The sequence below is a fragment of the Rhineura floridana genome, chromosome 1 (genome assembly GCF_030035675.1).
Source record: "Rhineura floridana isolate rRhiFlo1 chromosome 1, rRhiFlo1.hap2, whole genome shotgun sequence".
In the NCBI taxonomy this organism is placed as follows: domain Eukaryota; kingdom Metazoa; phylum Chordata; class Lepidosauria; order Squamata; family Rhineuridae; genus Rhineura; species Rhineura floridana.
Genome location: NC_084480.1, coordinates 96,304,732 through 96,324,070, shown reverse-complemented (window position 1 = coordinate 96,324,070; position 19,339 = coordinate 96,304,732). Strand labels below are relative to the sequence as shown.

Here is a 19,339-nt window from a genome sequence, read left to right as displayed (position 1 = left end):
AATTACAAGGCCATATGAAGTATTTATTCTCTTTATGACAGAAAACTTAAGCTATGCAACTGCTTCTAAATTATCTAGGAATTTAATAATACATTTTATTTGATAAAAGGCACTACACGTCCAGACAGATGCTACAACTTGCAGTTTGATATAAAAACATACCTACTGCCACCAACTCAATTAAGATGTTCAAGATATTTAGTGTAGTCTGAAGATCTCGCGTATTCTGAAATGAATATATCAAGTATTTCATACCACATCTTCCATGATATATACAAACACATGAACTTAGAGCAGAAATGGGGAACCTGGTGCCCATCAGATATTGTTGGGATTCACAACTCCCCATCAGTTCTACCATCATGGCCAATGGTCATGGATTATGGGAGTTGGTGTCTAACAACATCTGGAGAGCCATGGGTTCTCTAGCTTTGATTTAAAGCTAATAAGAACAAGTTAACTATTACAAATTATTAACTATACGGCTTAGAGATGGCACTGCAAAAACTCCAGAATCAGGGACATGAAAGTAAATACAGTAATATTTTATATATAAAAAATTACAGCTCTGTCTATGCCCAACAACAATAGCACTTAAAAGGACATAAATTTGCCTCTATCATGCACTAGGCTTTTAAATTGCATCTTAACAGTGGCATTTATAAGTTAAGTTTTGAAACCTCCATTTAGAAAGAAGCTACAATAGCTAGAACATTTAACATCTCTACTTTTAAGAAAAGTAAAAATTTCTTACTCTTCCAAACATGAAAATCCAGCGAACAGCATGGCCACTCTGACTGAACTACTGAGAAGCAAACTTTAGATATTCAAACTCTGCAAGAAACTTAAAATCATACTGGCTCCGTAATTTACCATAAATTAAAAACATTTTTTTTAAAAAGGATACCTCTAAAGTTGAGAGAATAACTTCTATTCCAGTTGAACCTTTTGCAGTCATTTCCTTCCTGATTTTTTCTGAAAGTCAAAGGCGTACATTTTTTTCTTATACATAAAAATGAGCAGTTGGATAAAGCAGGAAATTAATTTCAAATGTGGATAACCGAAAAAAGATCAGAAGACTATGGGATTTAGAAGCATCATCCAATATACGATTTCAGTAGTGGACACATATTTTAGAAATTGCAACCACCCTGGACTTATTAAAATGTAATACATCTTCACATGCCACAAGTATTTAATAAGGCAATGCCATACACCAATGGAGAAATCATACTTTAGTATGCTGATCCTTATCGGAATGACACCACTTGCACACAAGGTTTACAAACATACAAAACAAAGCAAAAAACAACTTCAGGGGAAAAAACCTAAGGGGGAGGGGAAGCAGTCAATGAGAACTGAGCATGTTTAGTTGCCATTGAATGCTGGTTGACTGTTGAAGGGAGTGGGGAGAAATAGAAAAATTAAAGGAAGGGAAACTTAATGGGATATCCTCTAAAAAGGCATGGCTGGCTAACTGGTACCCAGCTATCCACACTGCAACACTGTGTTACAGGGTCCGTTTCTTTCCTTTAACAGCAAGAGAGTTGCATTGCCTGAGAACCTCATGTAGCCCTAGTTATGATGGAAACTATACCTGTGTCCCTTTTTTGCATCCCATTTTTCTGGTCTCCCTTTCTGAACCCACAAATTCAGGAGTGTCAAGTACATTAAGACTTAGTACAGGCATACCCCGCTTTAACGTTTGCAATGGGACCGGAGAGTATACTTTAAGCAAAAATAAACTTTAAGAGAAGCAATTGTCTTCACTTGTACTGCACGCAATCACCACTAGATGGCAGGGGCGTCATGCCAATAAAGTGTACGTTATTGCGAAGCGCGCGAACGTTAAGCGGGGTATGGGGACATATGGAGCATGTACGTTATAGCGAGGTGACGTTAAGTGAAGCGACGTTAAGTGGGGTATGCCTGTAGTTGCATACTGCATAATCTAGAAGTCCATAATAGGGAACTAAAAGGCTAACTACTGTAACTATCAAACCTCAAAACAGGCTGGACTGCAGGAGAGGGGAAAAGGTCAGCAGTATTAGCATTGTGACACACTTTAACTGCAAAGAATAGTAATACTGTACATATGGTAATACTGGGCCATGTTCAAGGTTCTGGTCTTGGTGTTCAAAGCCCTATGCTGCTTGGGACCAGGATATCTGAAAGATCATCTTACCCTTTGTATACCTGGTTGATCACTGTGCTCTACAGGTGAGGGCCTCCTACAGATACCATCTTATCAGGAGATCCATTCCACACAACACAGGAAGCGGACCTTGAGTGTTGTGGCACTGATACTTTGAAATTCCCTCCCCTTAAATATTAGACAGGCACCACCTCTGCTATCTTTTCAGCTCCTACTAAAGACCTTTCTCTTTCAACAAGCCTTTTAAGTAAAGATCTTATCCCAGTCTGCATCTGTATTGGAATTGCTTTTTCTGATATTTTTAAATTTGTTTGTTTTTGTTTTTAATGTTTTGTTTTAATATGTTTTTTTAAAATGTTTTGTTTTAATATGTTTTAAATCTTTTTTTTTAAGATGTTTTAGAGTGCTTTTAATGTTTTTCTTTGCCGTCCTGGGCTCTTCCTGGAAGTGGGATATACATTTAATAAATAATAATAATAAATATTTTGAGGTGAAAGGGTATCGAATTAAACAGATGCAATATTTACATTTGTTTTGAATGTAGTGGCAAGTTAGATTATAGGAACAATATAATGAGGGAACCTCCAACTAAAACTAACTTCTGATATAACAGCTTGAGTGAGGAGAGAGTACTGGGAGGAAAGGCAGAAGGAAGCAGCATAGGAAGCAAGTTCAAAGCCAGGGACTTTAGGCAACATCATGGCCGGGAGGTGGGGTGGGTAGCAGAAAGTTGAAGGAAGCACAAAGAAGAAAATGGGGCTAAAAGAAATCTTCACATGAGCCTACGGAAAGAACTGGTGATGAGATAAAGGAAAAGAGCTGACATGCAAGAAGCCAGCTGAAAAACTGGATACAAACAGGGTTGTTAGTTGCAGACCCTGTACCTCACATGAATTATAAAGAAGTTCCACCACATGCACATCACATTTCATTCACTCCTACAGCACCATAATGAGACAAGGCATCCTAGCAGAATTCTACAAACAACCAGACCTCAGAATAAAGATGTGAAGGTCTGGAAAAAAATTGAAAAAAACCATTTTTCATTTTTTTTCTGAAGTTTTTGTTTTCTGAAAAAATGAAACATTTTGGATTATGAAATATTTTCAGAACGGTGAATAAAAAACATTTGTTCATATCTTTAGTGCGTTAAAATTATTTCAAAACCCAAGTAACAGGAAGACTTTTAAGTGAGACTATGTACAGTTACATTACAATTCTCATTACAATTCCTGTGCAATGAGGACAAGCAAATCCTGAGTTGTACACAGAGTACAATTCTCACATGCAAGAGCAAGATGCATTTCTGTCTCTAGGAGACACTACTATTGAAACAAGGGAAGGAAGAAGCATTCAGTGCCTTTTTCCTAGTGGGCTTCCTCTTGTTGGCATAATTGGTAAATCTGTTTCCGTCCTCTTGACTAAGCATCAAAGGACTGAGAATGGTAGAAAGTACAGAACAGAAACTGATAGTAATAGAGAAAATGAGACTGATCAAATTTCATATTCACTGAGTCATGGTTCTCCCGCCCCCTTTTTTCCTCATCTCTTTCTACGGAAATGAGCGATTTATGGCTGCTTACACTGGAGGAGACAAGGTTTTCAGAACAATAATTTTCACTGTTTTACTTTTTTAAAAGATGTTTTTAGCCGTTTTATTGCTTGTGTGTTTGCCACCTTGGGATCCTTTCAGAGGAAGGGTGGGATATAAATTTAATAAATAAGTAAATCAATATATAAGATTTCTTTTGTTTTTATTGCTTTTTACCTGCTTCCTCATAAACTAGCAAAACCAAACAGGTGCTAGGCTCCTTACCGTTCAGCAGCTTGTAGCTTAATTTGCATCAAGAATTAAAGTACTTTTAATTTTGGTACTTTTAATACGCCAAACATGCGCATTTTATGGGCAAATTGTTATGCATAATACATTTTATGTTCTTAATGTAACAAAGTGATGTTCGATCTGTAAAGGGTGCACAAAAAAAAGTACTGCATATTTTTCTGGAAAACAGAACTTTTCCCTATGGCTTCAAAATTTCCAAAACATTTTCATCTCTAGTCACAGTGCATTTAGGGGGGGGGTAACCCTTGACTAATGTTGAGAATAAATTTCATTATAAAAAGGTAACATTTTAAATATTAAGTGAAGTGAAAACATTCTCTAAGCAAGAAAAAATGTGTTCAGTTCTACATATGCAACCACACTGACTTCAATTTTACAATCGGAACACAGTTTTTTGTGCCTAATAAAACAATCACATCGGAAAGAGTTTTCTGAAAATGGCAGATAAGACGTACAGAACATATCCAAGAACTGAGGGGTGTGGGGAATAAAGTGCATATAAATTGAATGGTTGGTTTTCATGTACAATTTTACCTTGACTTTGAGCCAGGTGAAGAATCTTTGATGTAACATATCTGGCAGTGTCTGCTTCCACCAAACATTCTGCATTGATTTTCTCCAGTTGTGACAACAAACTCACAATCCGAGAATTGTTTGCTAGGCTGGAGTAAATAAATATAAATATTGTGATTCGCTTTCAATAAGGCAGGCATTCTTCAGAGCACAGTGTGACATTTTACGGCCATTTAACATTAAGGCCATGATCCTCCTAAAGAAACCCATTTCAATAGTCTTCTGGCAGTCAAATGGGCACTGTTATGGTGACTCTGGGCCTCCCACTGCAGTGTCTGCTACCGCGTTCACTTGAGCAGGGGAGGCTCATGACGGGGTGACAGCAGAGCAATGACAGCATCCCTGAGATGGAGCTCTTTAGGCTGTCATTGGACTAGTGTGGGTTCTTCCAGATCACCTATGTAGTGTTTTTTCCTGGGGTTCCAAATTTCTTCTCCTTGATCTGCGTCCGCTTGAATACTGCCACACTTGAACACCACAAGCTACAAACTCTAGGATACACTAAAGTCAATCTTCCCTGCACCCAAATGCAATCAGGGAAATGCCCTGCCACTCATTAATAATAAGCTTGCACTTTGTGACATTTCTGTTGAGTACCAGTTCACTGAAACATCCACTGTGCATACTTTTCAGAAACCAGTCCTGGCACTTCCACCCCTTTTGTTTCTCATGGAACTTTTCTGGAGGATACACTCTAGTCTTTTGTTTTCTTAAATGAATTATTGCCTTCAGACCCATCGCCTGGTGTGTATTCAAGAGCAGACAAATTGACCAACTCTTAGAAGATCCTGGCTGTGTGCCCTATCATGCTAATTTCTGAGCAAGCAAAGCCCTATAGTAGTCTGAGGACGCCCAATTTCCTGAATCCTTGCACTCTTGCCTGGTAGATGCCTTCCTATATAGCCAGGAAACACCTGATCTCCAGCTATTAGATTGAATCTGCCAAAGACTGCCACTTTTTGGACCATCTCAGCAGATTAAGGCTGTGAACACACTAGTCACCAGAACAAAGCATTTCCATTAGCCACACCTGGAGGGGGAATGGAGTGATCTGCCAATCAGCAGCAAAATCTCTTTGAAGCTGACTTTTTTAAAAATGCACTCAAGCTGCTCCCACCAGGTTTTACAGTAAAAAGGGGCAGGGTTTGGTTAGGGTCATGTGCCTGTTTTCAGAAAAGAGAGGTGGAGACACACTGGAACCGGCAGAACAGTAAGAGTGTCTCTACCCTAAGTTCCCTTTCTCTTCTCCTCTGCCCTCTTGTCATTCAGCTTATTGCCTCTCTCCATTCTCAATCTGCCCCTCTCCTTACCCTTGTCTTGTGAAAAAGTGTATGTTAAGTTAATGCTTCCTTTTATTCCTTTCTCCTAAGGAAATTCCCTTTTTTGGCTTAAGTCTCAGACTAGATGAGGGTTCTTAAGTTGCATGCAGTAGTTCCTGTCAATTTGACTAAGGTGCTAGTTTGGACTAAGCTCTACCAGATGGATAACAGTATGCTGATGACACCCAATGTTAATCAGGTCATTGCTGGACCCTCTAGATTTACATATGGCAGTCAGGTCAGAAGTGGATGCAGAGAGTACAGCAGCCAGAGTGAAGCTATGATGGACCAAGATGGATGACAAAATCGGTTGTACATTAATAAAAGCGAGCAAGGCAATTTTCCATAGGAAGGGGCCATCACTGTGGGAAATAGTTCCACCTATTGTGCGAAGGCAAGAATGTTTTTGAAGTCAAGACTAGGGACGTCATGCCCCTCCCACTCCCCAGTTCATTCTTGCCTTCGTACGAACAAGATTGGAATTTCACGTAGCATTTAGCTAAGTCTCGTATTTGTTTCTCTTTTTCTCTTCAAAACCTTTTTGCTGTTTTTTGTGTCTAGCCTACTGAGGATCCCCTCAGAGACCGCGGCTGCGGCTCTCTTCCCCCTTTCCTCAGGGCTATTTAATTCCTTTTATTCCCTTGATTGGGGTGCTCTGAGACCGCGGCTGCGGCTCTCTTTATTTTTGCAGTTTCAAGCCCCCTCCCCCCCCCGTAGCCAGGGGGCTCCCTCAGTGACCGCGGCTGCGGTTCTTCTTCTTCTTTTTTTTTTTAGATCGCTTTTGATCGCTTGTGAGGGAAGGGGAATCCCTCTCCCTCCCCCCCCCTGATCGTTGCCGCGGCTGCGGCTGATCCGATCTCTGCGGGAGCTTGCAGCTGCGGCTCCCGCCGTTACTACCTTACCGCAGATCGCCCTCGCTACGTGGCTTAAATCCCACTGCAAAGGGCTTTACAGACCGCGACGGCGGCTCTCTCTGCGGCGGCTGCCGTGTGTTCCTCTACCTGCTCTTCCAGAGTTTCTTTTCCAACCGCTACTGCGGCTTTCGGCGAGTCCGTGCTGGCCAGCCCTTCCCCCAGTTCGCTTGCGACGGCCGCCATTGCTCCTTCTCCCTCAGCACCGTTTTGATCGTTTTTTCCCGCCCGTTTTTTTTCCGGGCGCCATTTTTTGAAATTCAAAATTCCCGCCTTTTTTTGTTACCATCTATTTAGCTTCGGATACCTCCCCTGCAGGCTACCTATCTGTATGTTTGTGTGTATGTGCTGCTGACAAACTTACACAAGGCTGATTTACACACATTTTTACTGTGGCTGTAATCATAGTGGCTGAATTGTATTATTAAGGCTGGAGCTCCAATCCTAGTGGGCTGGATTGTATTATCAAGGCTGGATCTTTAATCCTAGTGGCTGGATTACATTATCAAGGCTGGAGTTTTAATCCTAGTGGCTGGATTACATTATCAAGGCTGGAGCTTTAATCCTAGTGGCTGGATTACATTATCAAGGCTGGAGTTTTAATCCTAGTGGCTGGATTACATTATCAAGGCTGGAGTTTTAATCCTAGTGGCTGGATTACATTATCAAGGCTGGAGCTTTAATCCTAGTGGCTGGATTACATTATCAAGGCTGGAGCTTTAATATCAGTGGCTGACTTGTATTAAATCTGATTTACATTACATATCCTGCCCCCTATGGGGCCGTGAACAAGCCAAAAATCCAGCCCACAGCACTAATCTGAGTGTGCCAACTCTAAAACGGCCTATATTATATTAACGTGGATACCTCTGTGCATTCTGCCCCCTCTGTGGCAGTGCATTCGCCATCTGCCAGTGTATCCTACCCCCTCCGTGGTAGTACGCTGTGCCAGTTCGGGTCTTTACATTCTGCCCCCTCCGTGGCAGTGTACTGCACCCAGGTTCATATAAGATGGCAGAACAGCCAGGCATGTCACCATCAACACACATGGTGCCAGATCAGCCAGACATGCCACAATCAGCCAAGCCACAACATACTAACACGTCTAAGACCAGACATGCCAAAGCACTGGCTAAGACAAAACATCTTTCCAGCCATAGTAAACCAAAGCGTCCTCGTTATGATTCTGTGCCAACAACCACCACAGCACAGACACACATAAGTGATATTTTCCATTCTCCTGCTACTGCCTCTGACGAGGAAGAGTTTGTTGGCTTTCCCCCTCACGGTTCGCCTAACGAACCTACCTCTGGCTTACCGCCTCAGACATCTGTTCCAACAGCCCACCAGGCACATACATCTCACACATCTGGTCTGCAGCTGTCTCCTGATTTCCTCTCCCAACTCCAAGCCATGCTGGCTTATTTCACACAAATGCAGTCACTACCACAGGTTCCTGTCATACCCCCACTCAACATGGACCAACGCGCGTTCCATGCTGCTCATCCTTCCTGCTCGCCAGATCCCTTCGATGTAGCCAGAGGCAGATGTACGGACGAAGCCTCGTATGCGGAGGAGTTAACTTTCACTGACCATGTTGAAGGAGACGACTGGAGCGACTATTCAGATCATGAGGAGGATACATCGTATCGCTTGTTCAATACCTCAGATTACCAACCGCTCGCACGTAGGGTACTTCATACCCTTGGTCTCCAGACTGCGCCCTCAACTTCGTCCGCTCCAACTCTCAAAGGGGCCAAGGTCCTCAAATCCCCTGCACCTACTGAACACTACATCCCGGTGCCGGACCCAATTGCCAAATTAGCTTCCGATGAATGGGCCCACCCGCTCAAAGCTCGACGCTTCAAGAACATGGCTGACAGACTTTACGCCCTAGCCCCAGACTTCGCCACCAAGTTAGAGGTCCCTGGCATAGATGAACCGATCGCTCGCCTCGTTTCATGATCTATCTTGCCCAGGGAAGGGGAATCCCACCTAAAAGATACTACTGAACGTCGAATAGACTTCGCCCTCCGCAAGAACCACGAGGCCACTGCCCTAGCCATGCGTGCCTCCGCCTCAGCCTCCATCTTCTCCAGAGCATCTATGATGTGGCTGGATGACCTTCTAGAGGACGCTAACCCTGATCCTGTCGCCTTCAAAAGAGCACTATTGAAATTACGTAAGACAGCAGCTTTTGTGGCCGATGCCACTTTGGATGCCACCCAATTAGGGGCACGAGCCATGACGACTCAAATAGTCGCTCGTCGTACCCTCTGGCTTCGCCACTGGCAAGCTGATTCAGCGGCCAGATTGAACCTGTCCAAGGCCCCTTACTCCGGATCTCTACTCTTCGGCGAGGAAGCTCTAAAGGCAGTTCTGGTTGATCCAAAAGACACCCATAAACCGGTTCTAGCCACAGTCAAGAACATCGACCACAGGCCCTTTAGGCGATTTCCCTCCTTTCATTCTAACCAGCCTTTTCGAGGAACGCGGCCAGGAGGACGAGGCCGCGATTTCAGACCCTATGATTCCAACGCATTCAGGGGTTCCTGGAACCGACGCTTCCAGGGCAGAGGTCAGTACCAAGGGCGCAGGGGCAACTCATCGTCCTCATATAGGGGAGGTCCTCGCCTACACAAGTAGTATTAATGCCATCCCCATAGGTGGCAGATTACTTAATTTTGGAGATCGATGGCTGCGCCTCACTAAGGTCTCCTGGATCAGGGACCTCTTCACTTATGGCTATACCATAGAGTTCTGGGCAACCCCATCAGACAGATTCCACCCGTCTCCTTGCCCAAGGGCACCAGCCAGGCACAACATCATGCAGACAGCTATACACCACCTCTTGCACATAGCGGCAATAGAGCCAGTTCCCACAACTGAGAGATCGGAAGGGGTGTACTCCCTCCTATTTGCTGTGCCAAAACGAGATTTATCTTGGAGGGCGGTATTGGATCTCAAGTTTGTCAACCGTTTTGTAACATGCCGCAAGTTTAAAATGGAATCTCTCCATTCCATTACCGAGAGTCTGCATGAAGGAGACTTCCTGGCTTCTATCGACCTTAAGGAAGCGTATCTCCATGTACCCATTTGCATAGCCCACAGAAAGTTTCTTCGGTTTGCTTTTGGCCACCAACATTTTCAATATAGAGCGATGCCTTTTGGCCTCTCCTCTGCTCCAAGAGTATTTTCCAAGGTGCTACTCATCCTAGTGGCTTACCTTCGGACCCAAGGGGTTCATATCTACCCATATTTGGATGATCTGCTCATACGGGCCAAATCTGAAGAGCTGGCTCATCATCATTTAATGATCACCCTCAATGTTTTGCAGACCTACGGCTGGCTTGTCAACTTCAACAAAAGCCATCTCCAACCAACCCAACGCCTACTACTTCTTGGGGCAATGTTGGACACCCTGCAGGCAATGGTCTTCCAGGCTCCAGATCGCATCACTGCCATCACAAGCATCGCAAGGTCCCTGATGCAACAAACATCCGCAGACGTCATGCTTCTCGCCAGAGCGCTCGGGATGTTTATCTCCACAATCCACATTGTGCCCTGGGCTCGGGCTCACACTCGGCCCCTTCAGTGGACTCTGTTGCCTTTTCAAAAAGACATTGCCAGCTCCAACCATCGCAAAGTTTGTTTGAGCCCCGCTCTGCGCCTCTCCTTCCGCTGGTGGACCAAGGTTCAACACCTCTCCAAGGGCACGTCATTCAGAGAACCCCGCAGAACCGTCGTGACCACAGACGCCAGCCTCATAGGTTGGGGAGCCCACTGCAACTCCCAGTACGTTCAAGGGATTTGGCCCAACGCAGAGCAATCTCGAAGCATCAACTGGCTGGAACTAAAGGCTGTCCACTTGGCTCTATGTCATTTTCAATCTCTGTTCCCTTTGCAGCATGTGCTCATTCGAACAGACAACACGTGTGTAAAATCACATTTGAACAGACAGGGGGGCACCAGGTCTCGTCCTCTGCAGGACTTAGCCTCCCTCATCTTTGTCTGGGCAGAACAACATCTACAATCCCTGAAAGCAGAGCACCTCAGAGGGATTTGGAATGTGACAGCAGACTGGCTCAGCAGACAACAGGTCTTCCCAGGAGAATGGAAACTTCATCCAGCCATTTTCCATCGTCTCCAGTGTCGGTTCGGCGACCTCTCAGTCGACCTGTTTGCTTCCAGTCACAATTGCCAGCTTCCAAGGTACTTTGCTCGATACCTGGACTCAACAGCAGAAGCAGTGGATGCTCTGACAACACCGTGGCCAGACGGTCTATTGTACGCCTTTCCTCCCATACCATTGTTAGCCAAAACCTTGAGGAAGGCGCGAACCGAAAGGGCACAGCTGGTTCTGATAGCACCATTTTGGCCACGCCGACCGTGGTTCTCAGATCTACTGGCAATGTCAATGATGGATCCTTGGACACTTCCAGTCAGGCCAGACCTCCTATCCCAGGGCCCAGTACTGCACCAGGACCCTACTTGGCTCAATCTAACAGCGTGGCGTTTGAACGGAGACACGCTGTGATTGATATTATTTTGGCCTCGAGAAGACCATCTACCACTCACATTTATCAACATACCTGGGTGGCTTTCTCCAAGTGGTGTCAGTCCCACCACCACGATCCATCCCAGGCCACTGTGCACCAGGTGCTCCAATTTCTCCATACTGGCTTTATGATGGGACTTCGACCCAACACTCTACATCGACAGGCGTCTACTCTGTCATCCATTCTCTCAGTGTCCTCTCCTGGAGATCATATCTCCTCACATCCGTTCATCAAACGTTTTTTGAGGGGAGTCGCCCTACGCTCTCCGGCTGTTGTCCATCGGTTCCCCTCATGGAGTTTGCCGAAAGTTCTGCAGGCTTTGCAACGCCCTCCGTTTGAACCCATCAGGACTGTGCCCCTACGTATACTGTCCTTCAAGGTCCTGTTTCTGATCGCAATCACATCTGCCAGACGCGTTTCGGAGTTGGGCGCATTGTCTTCTGCTAGACACCTCTGCGTCTTCCATAAGGACTCTGTTGTGCTGAAGACTGACCCTTCCTTTCGTCCCAAGGTCGATTCAGTTTTTCATTGCAACCAGGACATTGTTTTGCCTTCCTTTTGCCCGAATCCTACCCATCCTCTCGAGAAGGCTTGGCATTCGTTGGATGTCCGGAGGGCTCTCAAGACCTACCTGTCTAGGACCCAAGAGATTCGACGAACGGAGTCTCTGTTTGTATCCTTTCATCCAAGGTCTATGGGGCATAAAGTATCCAATCCTACCTTATCCCGTTGGTTAAGGGCATGCATTACCTTAGCATATGAGTCCCTGAAGCTGCCAGTTCCTGCTAGTATAACAGCTCATTCTACTAGGTCAGCTGCCACTTCGGCTGCTTTTGCTACTAATGCTCCTGTTGCCGATATTTGTAGGGCCGCAGTCTGGTCTTCCCCACACTCGTTTATAAGACATTATAAAATTGATCGTTATGCCTCTGCTGATGCTTCTTTTGGCAGACGAGTGTTGCAACAGGTTCTTAATGAGGATTAACATGTGGGTGGTCCCTCCCTATATGGGTTGCTTTGGTACATCCCACAGTGATGGCCCACTTCCTATGGAAAATGTACCATTGGTCTCACCTGAAAGGTGATTTTCATAGGAAGGGGCCATCACGACCCTCCCAGTTGGAGGATGACTAGCGATTTTATCAATGGGTTACATGTTATTGTTTCCATATTATATTTAAATTTAAGAGTGAAGTCAAGACTTTTAGTTCTGTTATGTTATGAAGTTATGTTAGAATCATGTTGTTATGCATGTGACTATTATGTTATTTTCCTGGCAGGCCTGTTGGCCTTGTTCTTGTATTTTTAGATATCTCTTTTAGACTCGCTACGAATGAACTGGAGAGTGGGAGGGGCATGACGTCCCTAGTCTTGACTTCAAAAACATTCTTGCCTTCGCACGATAGGTGGAACTATTTCCCACAGTGATGGCCCCTTCCTATGAAAATCACCTTTCAGGTGAGACCAATGGTACATTTTGAATAGAAACTAACCTTATCCCTTAAGACTACAAAAGAGAGAACCCAAGCTGCTCTTTGTAATTTGCCCAGAGCTGCTGTGGCTGCATGCGTGATTTTGTGCATCCTCTTGCCTTAAAGCAGAGTAGATGGGGAACCTGTGGCCCTGTATACTCCCCCTTGTCCCTCATCACTGACCATGCCAGCAAGTGCTAACGGCAGCTGGAATCAACAACGTCTGGAGAACACCTTGTCAGCTACCTCTGCCTTAAAGGCTACTGTTGAAGAGCAAGAGCTGAATGCCTAGCCTAACTTGGCAAAATGAAGTTTGTCCTGAGTTGGAGAGAGAGGAAGAGGTGAGCTTAGGGAGGGATTTTCATTTTCTGGATTTCAGGCCATGTGTTTATGCTATCAAAGCTGTTGTTCAGTTCCCAGGTAAAGAAAGGTGTTTAATGATATCAGTTACATGAGTCACTTGAGAATGGCCCTGTTATGAAATCTAGTTGGCCTAGTTTAAAAGACAAGCCACAGTGGCTGTAAATTGACTACTGTGTTAGGTTACCCAAAGATGCTTCTGGATCCATGACAGGCAGTGGAGTTATTTGTAAGTTTAATGAAAATATTTTACATTAAAGTTTCATTTTACAACACATTTCATTAGGAGTAACACTGTTTAATTGCATTCACACAGCATAATGTGGAAGCAAGTGTAAATCGTTGGGCTGTCTGATAAAGATAAAAAAATCAATGGGCTGTCTGATAAAGTATTTTATACGAACCAAGTGTTGCCTTTGCATTGACTGAGATAATTAAGTGTTACAGATCAGTTTCAACCCCAGATGGGATTTCAAAGCAATGTGTTAGAGTTTTTTGTGAATTAATTCTAGATCTATATCTGAAACAGGATTATTTTAATTACTATAATTAAGACAGAGACAATACAGAAAAGGTCAGTTGGAGGCAATGTAGAATGGAACAGTGGAGAGGACTGGAAAGAAAAGAGTGAAGACACTCTTACAGTACAGACACAGCTTCCAGTTCCTATATTCCCCCACTCTTTTGCCACAGAAAAACTGTCATGGATTCTGGGCATAAGAGAGACCCTATTGGGAATATTTTAAACAAATTCCTTCCCTGGAAAAAAGGAAATGTGCAAAGCATAAGCAATGCAAGGAGGACATGCAGGGCCTAGTTGCAAGAATGATGAAATATCACAATGAAACACCTTATAGGGAAAAATGATGTGGATGAAGATGTGGATATGATTATTAAATAAAATAATTCACTTTGTAATGCATTATGAGAATGTATCATTTGTCAAGTCTCTATTAGTGTTGTTCAATAAGCTGTTTGCTATGTTGGATGTAAATAGAAAAAAGCTTAGGTCCTTATTTAATCAGTTAACTAGCTTTAGAATCTATAACCGAAGTTTACAGTACAGAAAGTTACAGTTAAGAGTTGCCACTGGGTGCCATGTTCTTATTTTATATTACATAACATGCCCCTTAATTTGGAGCATCATGGCAGGTCATAATAAGTCTATTCCCTGTTGTAAATATGTGAACTGTAATTTCATGTATTGAACAGGGGGTTGGATTCTATGGCCTTATAGACCCTTTCCAACTCTACTAATCTATGATTCTATAAATGACAAAATTGATTTAAATCAAGGGTTTCTCTTGGTGATTTAAATCATGATTCATTTGTTGTTGTTATATGCTGTCAAGTCGATTTAGACTTCTGGTGACCCTATGAATCAGTGTCCTCCAATAGCATCTGTTATAAACCACCCTCTTCAGATCTTGTAAGTTCAGTTCTGTGACTTCCTTTATGGAATCAATCCATCTCTTGTTTAGTCCTCCTCTTTTTCTACTCCCTTCTGTTTTTCCCAGCATTATTGTCTTTCCTAGTGAAATGATTCACTTATCTTGATTTAAATAATAGAATCGTTTATCATGATATAAATCACCTTGATTTAAATTAATCCACTCTGGTTAAAAGTGACCATTTTAAATTGAAATCTGGTTTATTTAACTCATATAATTCTAAATTTAGTGTCCACCTCAAAAAAAACCCACCAACCAGCCCCATAACTACCAGTCTTTGCTTGACATAAGTAAATGACTGATAGGTGTCTTCCACATTTACAAAAGGAGACAAAGAAGAATCCATTAATTGCACAATATTCTCCACTCAAAACAGTATACACAATAGACATGTAGGCTAAGGGCTCATCTACACAGTGGTTTAATGTGTTTGGTGCTACTCTCATTTCCTTTAAATTTGCATGGTTCACATGACGCTACCAGCAAATAGCTTTCTCACAGTTTCCCCCTGTAAATTCGTACTAATCCAATCCACTGATATTACAAAAAGGGAAGAAAAAAACACCTTCATTCCATATCTCTAGTGCTTGCAGATGCTTTGCTCCAATGCTTTTAGGTGGGTGTGTCAACCATTCCCCTCTCCACGCCCACTCCCTCTTCCCTTTTTTCATTTCATTTCCTGTGGGCCAACAAGCAACTTCCAGATGCTCCCCTCCATTCTGCTGGCCTTTTTATGTTGCTGCAAATGGTGCCGTTATTTTTCTCCCCCCCCCCAAATTGTGCACAAAAATGTAACACTGCTCAAACAAAGATTTTGTATTTCAGCTGTATTATACAGTAGGACCCTGCTTATACAGCGGGTTCCGTTCCGGACTCCCACCATAAAGCAGAACCCCATTGAGTTTAATGGGGCACGTCGCGCAAAAATGATGCCAAAATGCCGCAAAAGCGGCTTTAAAAGAGGGGAGGAAAGCCGCCGCATTAGTGGAACGCCGGTAAGCGGAGCGCCGGTAAGCGGGACCTTACTGTACCAGTGAAAATACAAATAATCACACTTTTGGTGTGTGTTTTTAATGGAACCTACTGCTGCTGGGAGTACAAACTGAGCATGCTCGGTTGCCAGGGAACCAGAGGGTGGTGGAAGTGTTAAATTAGAGGGTATGGTGATTAGGAAATTGCATGATTGATCCTTCTCCTCAGTGTGAATAGAAAACACCATGTTTGCAGCTGGCATTGAGCCCTTATTGTGGACATTGCAAATAAAAAACAGAGGTAAAAACAGTGTCTTTAGTATGAAGTAATACTCCCGTGTGGATAAGCCCTAAACCTGGCTGTTCAAGCAGGCCTACAAGATTGGGACAGATTAACTTATGTTATAACTGAATTAATGAATGGTTTTTTAGCTTAAAATTTGATTATGTTGATGTATATGTATTGTTTTTATTCTTGTTGTTCGTTGCCTAGAGTGTCCCTAACCTGGACAGATAGGTGGCTGAAAAATAAAAATTTATTTATTTATTATTATTAATATGATGTACTTTAAGTCTTCTAATTAGCTGTAAGCTTTAGATCAGTCTGTGACTGCTCTCTGATCCATCTCTGTCATTGGTGCCAACTGCCCCTGCAGCATGGAGCACCTTCTACCACCATAGTCTGAGGCACCGTCTGTGATCCTACCTAGACAGAGAAAGCTTCACTGCACCATCAAACACCTTTATGTCGCTTTTGTTAACCTTGCTGCAACATTTGACCCAATTGACATAAATCAGATGTGGCTTAAGTTGGCTAGAACCACAGTCGAGAAAGCCTGCCCTCAATGATTCATCTGATAACTCCTAGCTTAAGCTTCTGTAATGTTTTATATGAGGGGTTGCCCTTGAAGATAGTTAAACTGCAATTAATCCAAAATACAGCGGTAAGGCTGCTAAATGGGACTGGGCATTAGAATCATATATTATACCTGTGCTTTGCCAACTGAGGCTCAACTCAAAGTTCTAGATTTGACCTTTAAAGCCCTTCACAGCTAGAAACCTGAAGAACTGCTTATCTTCATGTGTACCTGCTCTTCAGTGGAGGTCCTCATTCAGGTAATCATCTGAGGCTACAGGATAAGGCTACAGGATGCCTGTTAAGTAGTGGCACTGTGACCATAAGACACTCTCCAGGGAAGTTCACCTGGTGCCTATCTCAATGTCATTTTGGCACCAGGCAAAGGCCTTTTTAATTCTTTGTATGCTGCTTGGGGTTTGCTTTTACACTTTTCTTATATATTGTGTTTTAATGTTTTGGTCTTACTGCAGTTTTAAATTCTTAAATTTAATGCTGCCCCAGGAACTTGTTGATGGTTGAGTTATAAACAAACAATCTACAATTCACAAAACCTTTCTAATAGGAGACAGCCTGATCACTCCTGCACAATATGCTCTGGTAACTTCGAGATTGGATTACTGTAATGCACTCTACATTGGGCTACCCTTAGAAGACAGTTCGGAAGCTTCAGCTAGTGCAGAATGCGGCAGCTAGATTATTGACGAGGACCAGTCGGTCTTCGCATATAACTCCTGTTCTGGCTCGCCTGCACTGGCTACCTATTTGCTTCCGGGTGAGATTCAAGGTGTTGGTTATGACCTATAAAGCCTTACATGGCGTGGGACCGCAATACCTGGTGGAACGCCTCTCCCACTATGAACCTACCCATTCGCTTCGTTCGTCATCGAAGGCCCTCCTCCGGGTACCAACTCATTGTGAAGCCCGGAGGGTGGTTACTAGATCTAGGGCCTTTTCCGTGGTGGCCCCCGAGTTGTGGAATAGCCTCCCCGAAGAGGTACGCCTGGCACCTACACTATCATCTTTTCGGCGCCAGGTAAAGACCTTTTTATGCTCCCAGGCATTTTAATCACTTTAATCTTTTTAGCTTTTTAATCTTGTATACTAAGTCTTTATTTTTATTTTCTGTTTAACTGTATTTGTTTTTATGTCATATATGTTTTTGTGATTTTATTATTGCCATGTATGTATTTTACCCTATGCTGTTTACCGCCCTGAGAGCTATTTGCTAAGGGCGGTATATAAATGCAACCAAATAAATAAATAACTAAATAAAATACGGCAATACTGCAAAACATGCTTAACACAGCAACTGAACATTGGTACACATTCAAATAACAGTGGGTCAGTGTAGCAGATAAAAACTATCTCAAGGTTCCAGGCTCTATTACATCATGTCAAAGCTGTCAACTTTGTAATCAGAATTATGCAAGCTTTGCAAACTTGTATGTACAACTTGCACAATTAAAACTGCCCACCAATTTGGTAAAACTTAGACATATAAACATACATGTGCTTTTAAAACAACTCACAACTATATATAAATATACATCAGAGAATGGAGTTCAGATGCTTTTACCATGCAAACTATTCTGAAAAAAATGACAGAAGCTTGTATATAGAAAGGTTTCCTAGATACACACAGAGTTTTACAATACAGTAATACCTCAGTTAACAAAGTAGATTAATTCCTGTACATTTCTTCTTTAACAGAAACTTTGGCACCAGAGGTAGAAATAACATGGAAAGAATAGGGATAGGTTCCCACACCCATTTATAGATGGTGGGGGCAGCTTCAACAGGGCTTTAAAGTGTATGTACAGGGCACCCTCCCCCTCCCCCTCCCCTGAATCATACTGGATCCTTCCCTCTCCAGCCCTGGGAGAAAGCAAGAGATCTCTTTAATGCAAAGCAATCTCACAATCTGGTCAGTTTCACCCTAGCAAAGCAAAGGCACAGGTTTAACAGTTTACTGATAACAAAGCAAAGAGGCAGGCTGATCAGTTTCACCTTAAAGCACAGGCACAGGCTTGACAGTTTATCCACAGCAAACACAAAGGCTGGTCAAAGTTTATCCACAGCACAGCAAAGCTACTCAGTTTCACTTTTAAAAAAGCCCTTGTTAAAGCATTAGCTAACATTACTGTACATGGTATTCTAAAAAAAGGAGAGAACCTTGTACATTCACAGGTTTCCTAGGTACACACACAGTTTTACAATACACTTGCTAGCATATGTTAAGAGTAGATGGCACTAAAATATTTGCCGATATATAAATTTAAACACAAGATTTAAAACATTTTCAGGAAAGCAAGTCATTCTCCAATTATAGCATCTTTCAGAAACACTAATCTCTTCATTGTGATTTACCTATCTGGAATTTTGTGTTAGAATCAGCAACTAATAAGATAAGAAATAGGGACATTCTAGAGAAATAACTTTGAGATATTTAGAGCACCAACAAAAATGAAGTATATACAACAAATACCCTTTAGGACCTATACTTAAAATAAATTGTTATGGAGATCTTGGAAGTTACTCTTAAGGTTGATTTGGAAATAAACTGATCAGTTGAAAGTATAAATAAATGTTAAATAAATAGTAAGCAAACCATACTTAGAAGGAATGTTTCCCTTCATTCCACAGGCCTTTTCCACTCACTGGGAAATGTTTCCTACTTGCCAAGGATGAGTGGCGTTGTCAAGACTGACCCACTTTCCAAGTGGTTTAAACATCCTGACTGTGACATGGAACCGATTACCACGCCTCATGTTTGCATTATTTCCTCTATAAATGCCTTTCACCAAGCTACAAACTAAGTGTAACCTATAGCTTAATCATTTCTTACATAGTGACCTAATTCTAGAGC

The 19,339-nt window shown here is 42.8% G+C and overlaps 1 protein-coding gene across 9 annotated transcripts in view; it reads right to left on the bottom strand.

The window, feature by feature from the left end:
- The window catches only part of AGTPBP1 (ATP/GTP binding carboxypeptidase 1), a 129,701-nt gene that overhangs the window by 84,360 nt on the left and 26,002 nt on the right, over positions 1 to 19,339 (bottom strand). For all 9 annotated transcript variants that reach the window (XM_061626652.1, XM_061626690.1, XM_061626680.1 and 6 more), the window contains 3 exons: positions 4,533 to 4,660; positions 908 to 975; positions 163 to 226 (listed from right to left, as the gene is read on the bottom strand). In XM_061626652.1, the coding sequence (XP_061482636.1) occupies positions 163 to 226; positions 908 to 975; positions 4,533 to 4,660 (260 nt within the window). The remainder of the gene's footprint in view (positions 1 to 162; positions 227 to 907; positions 976 to 4,532; positions 4,661 to 19,339) is intronic.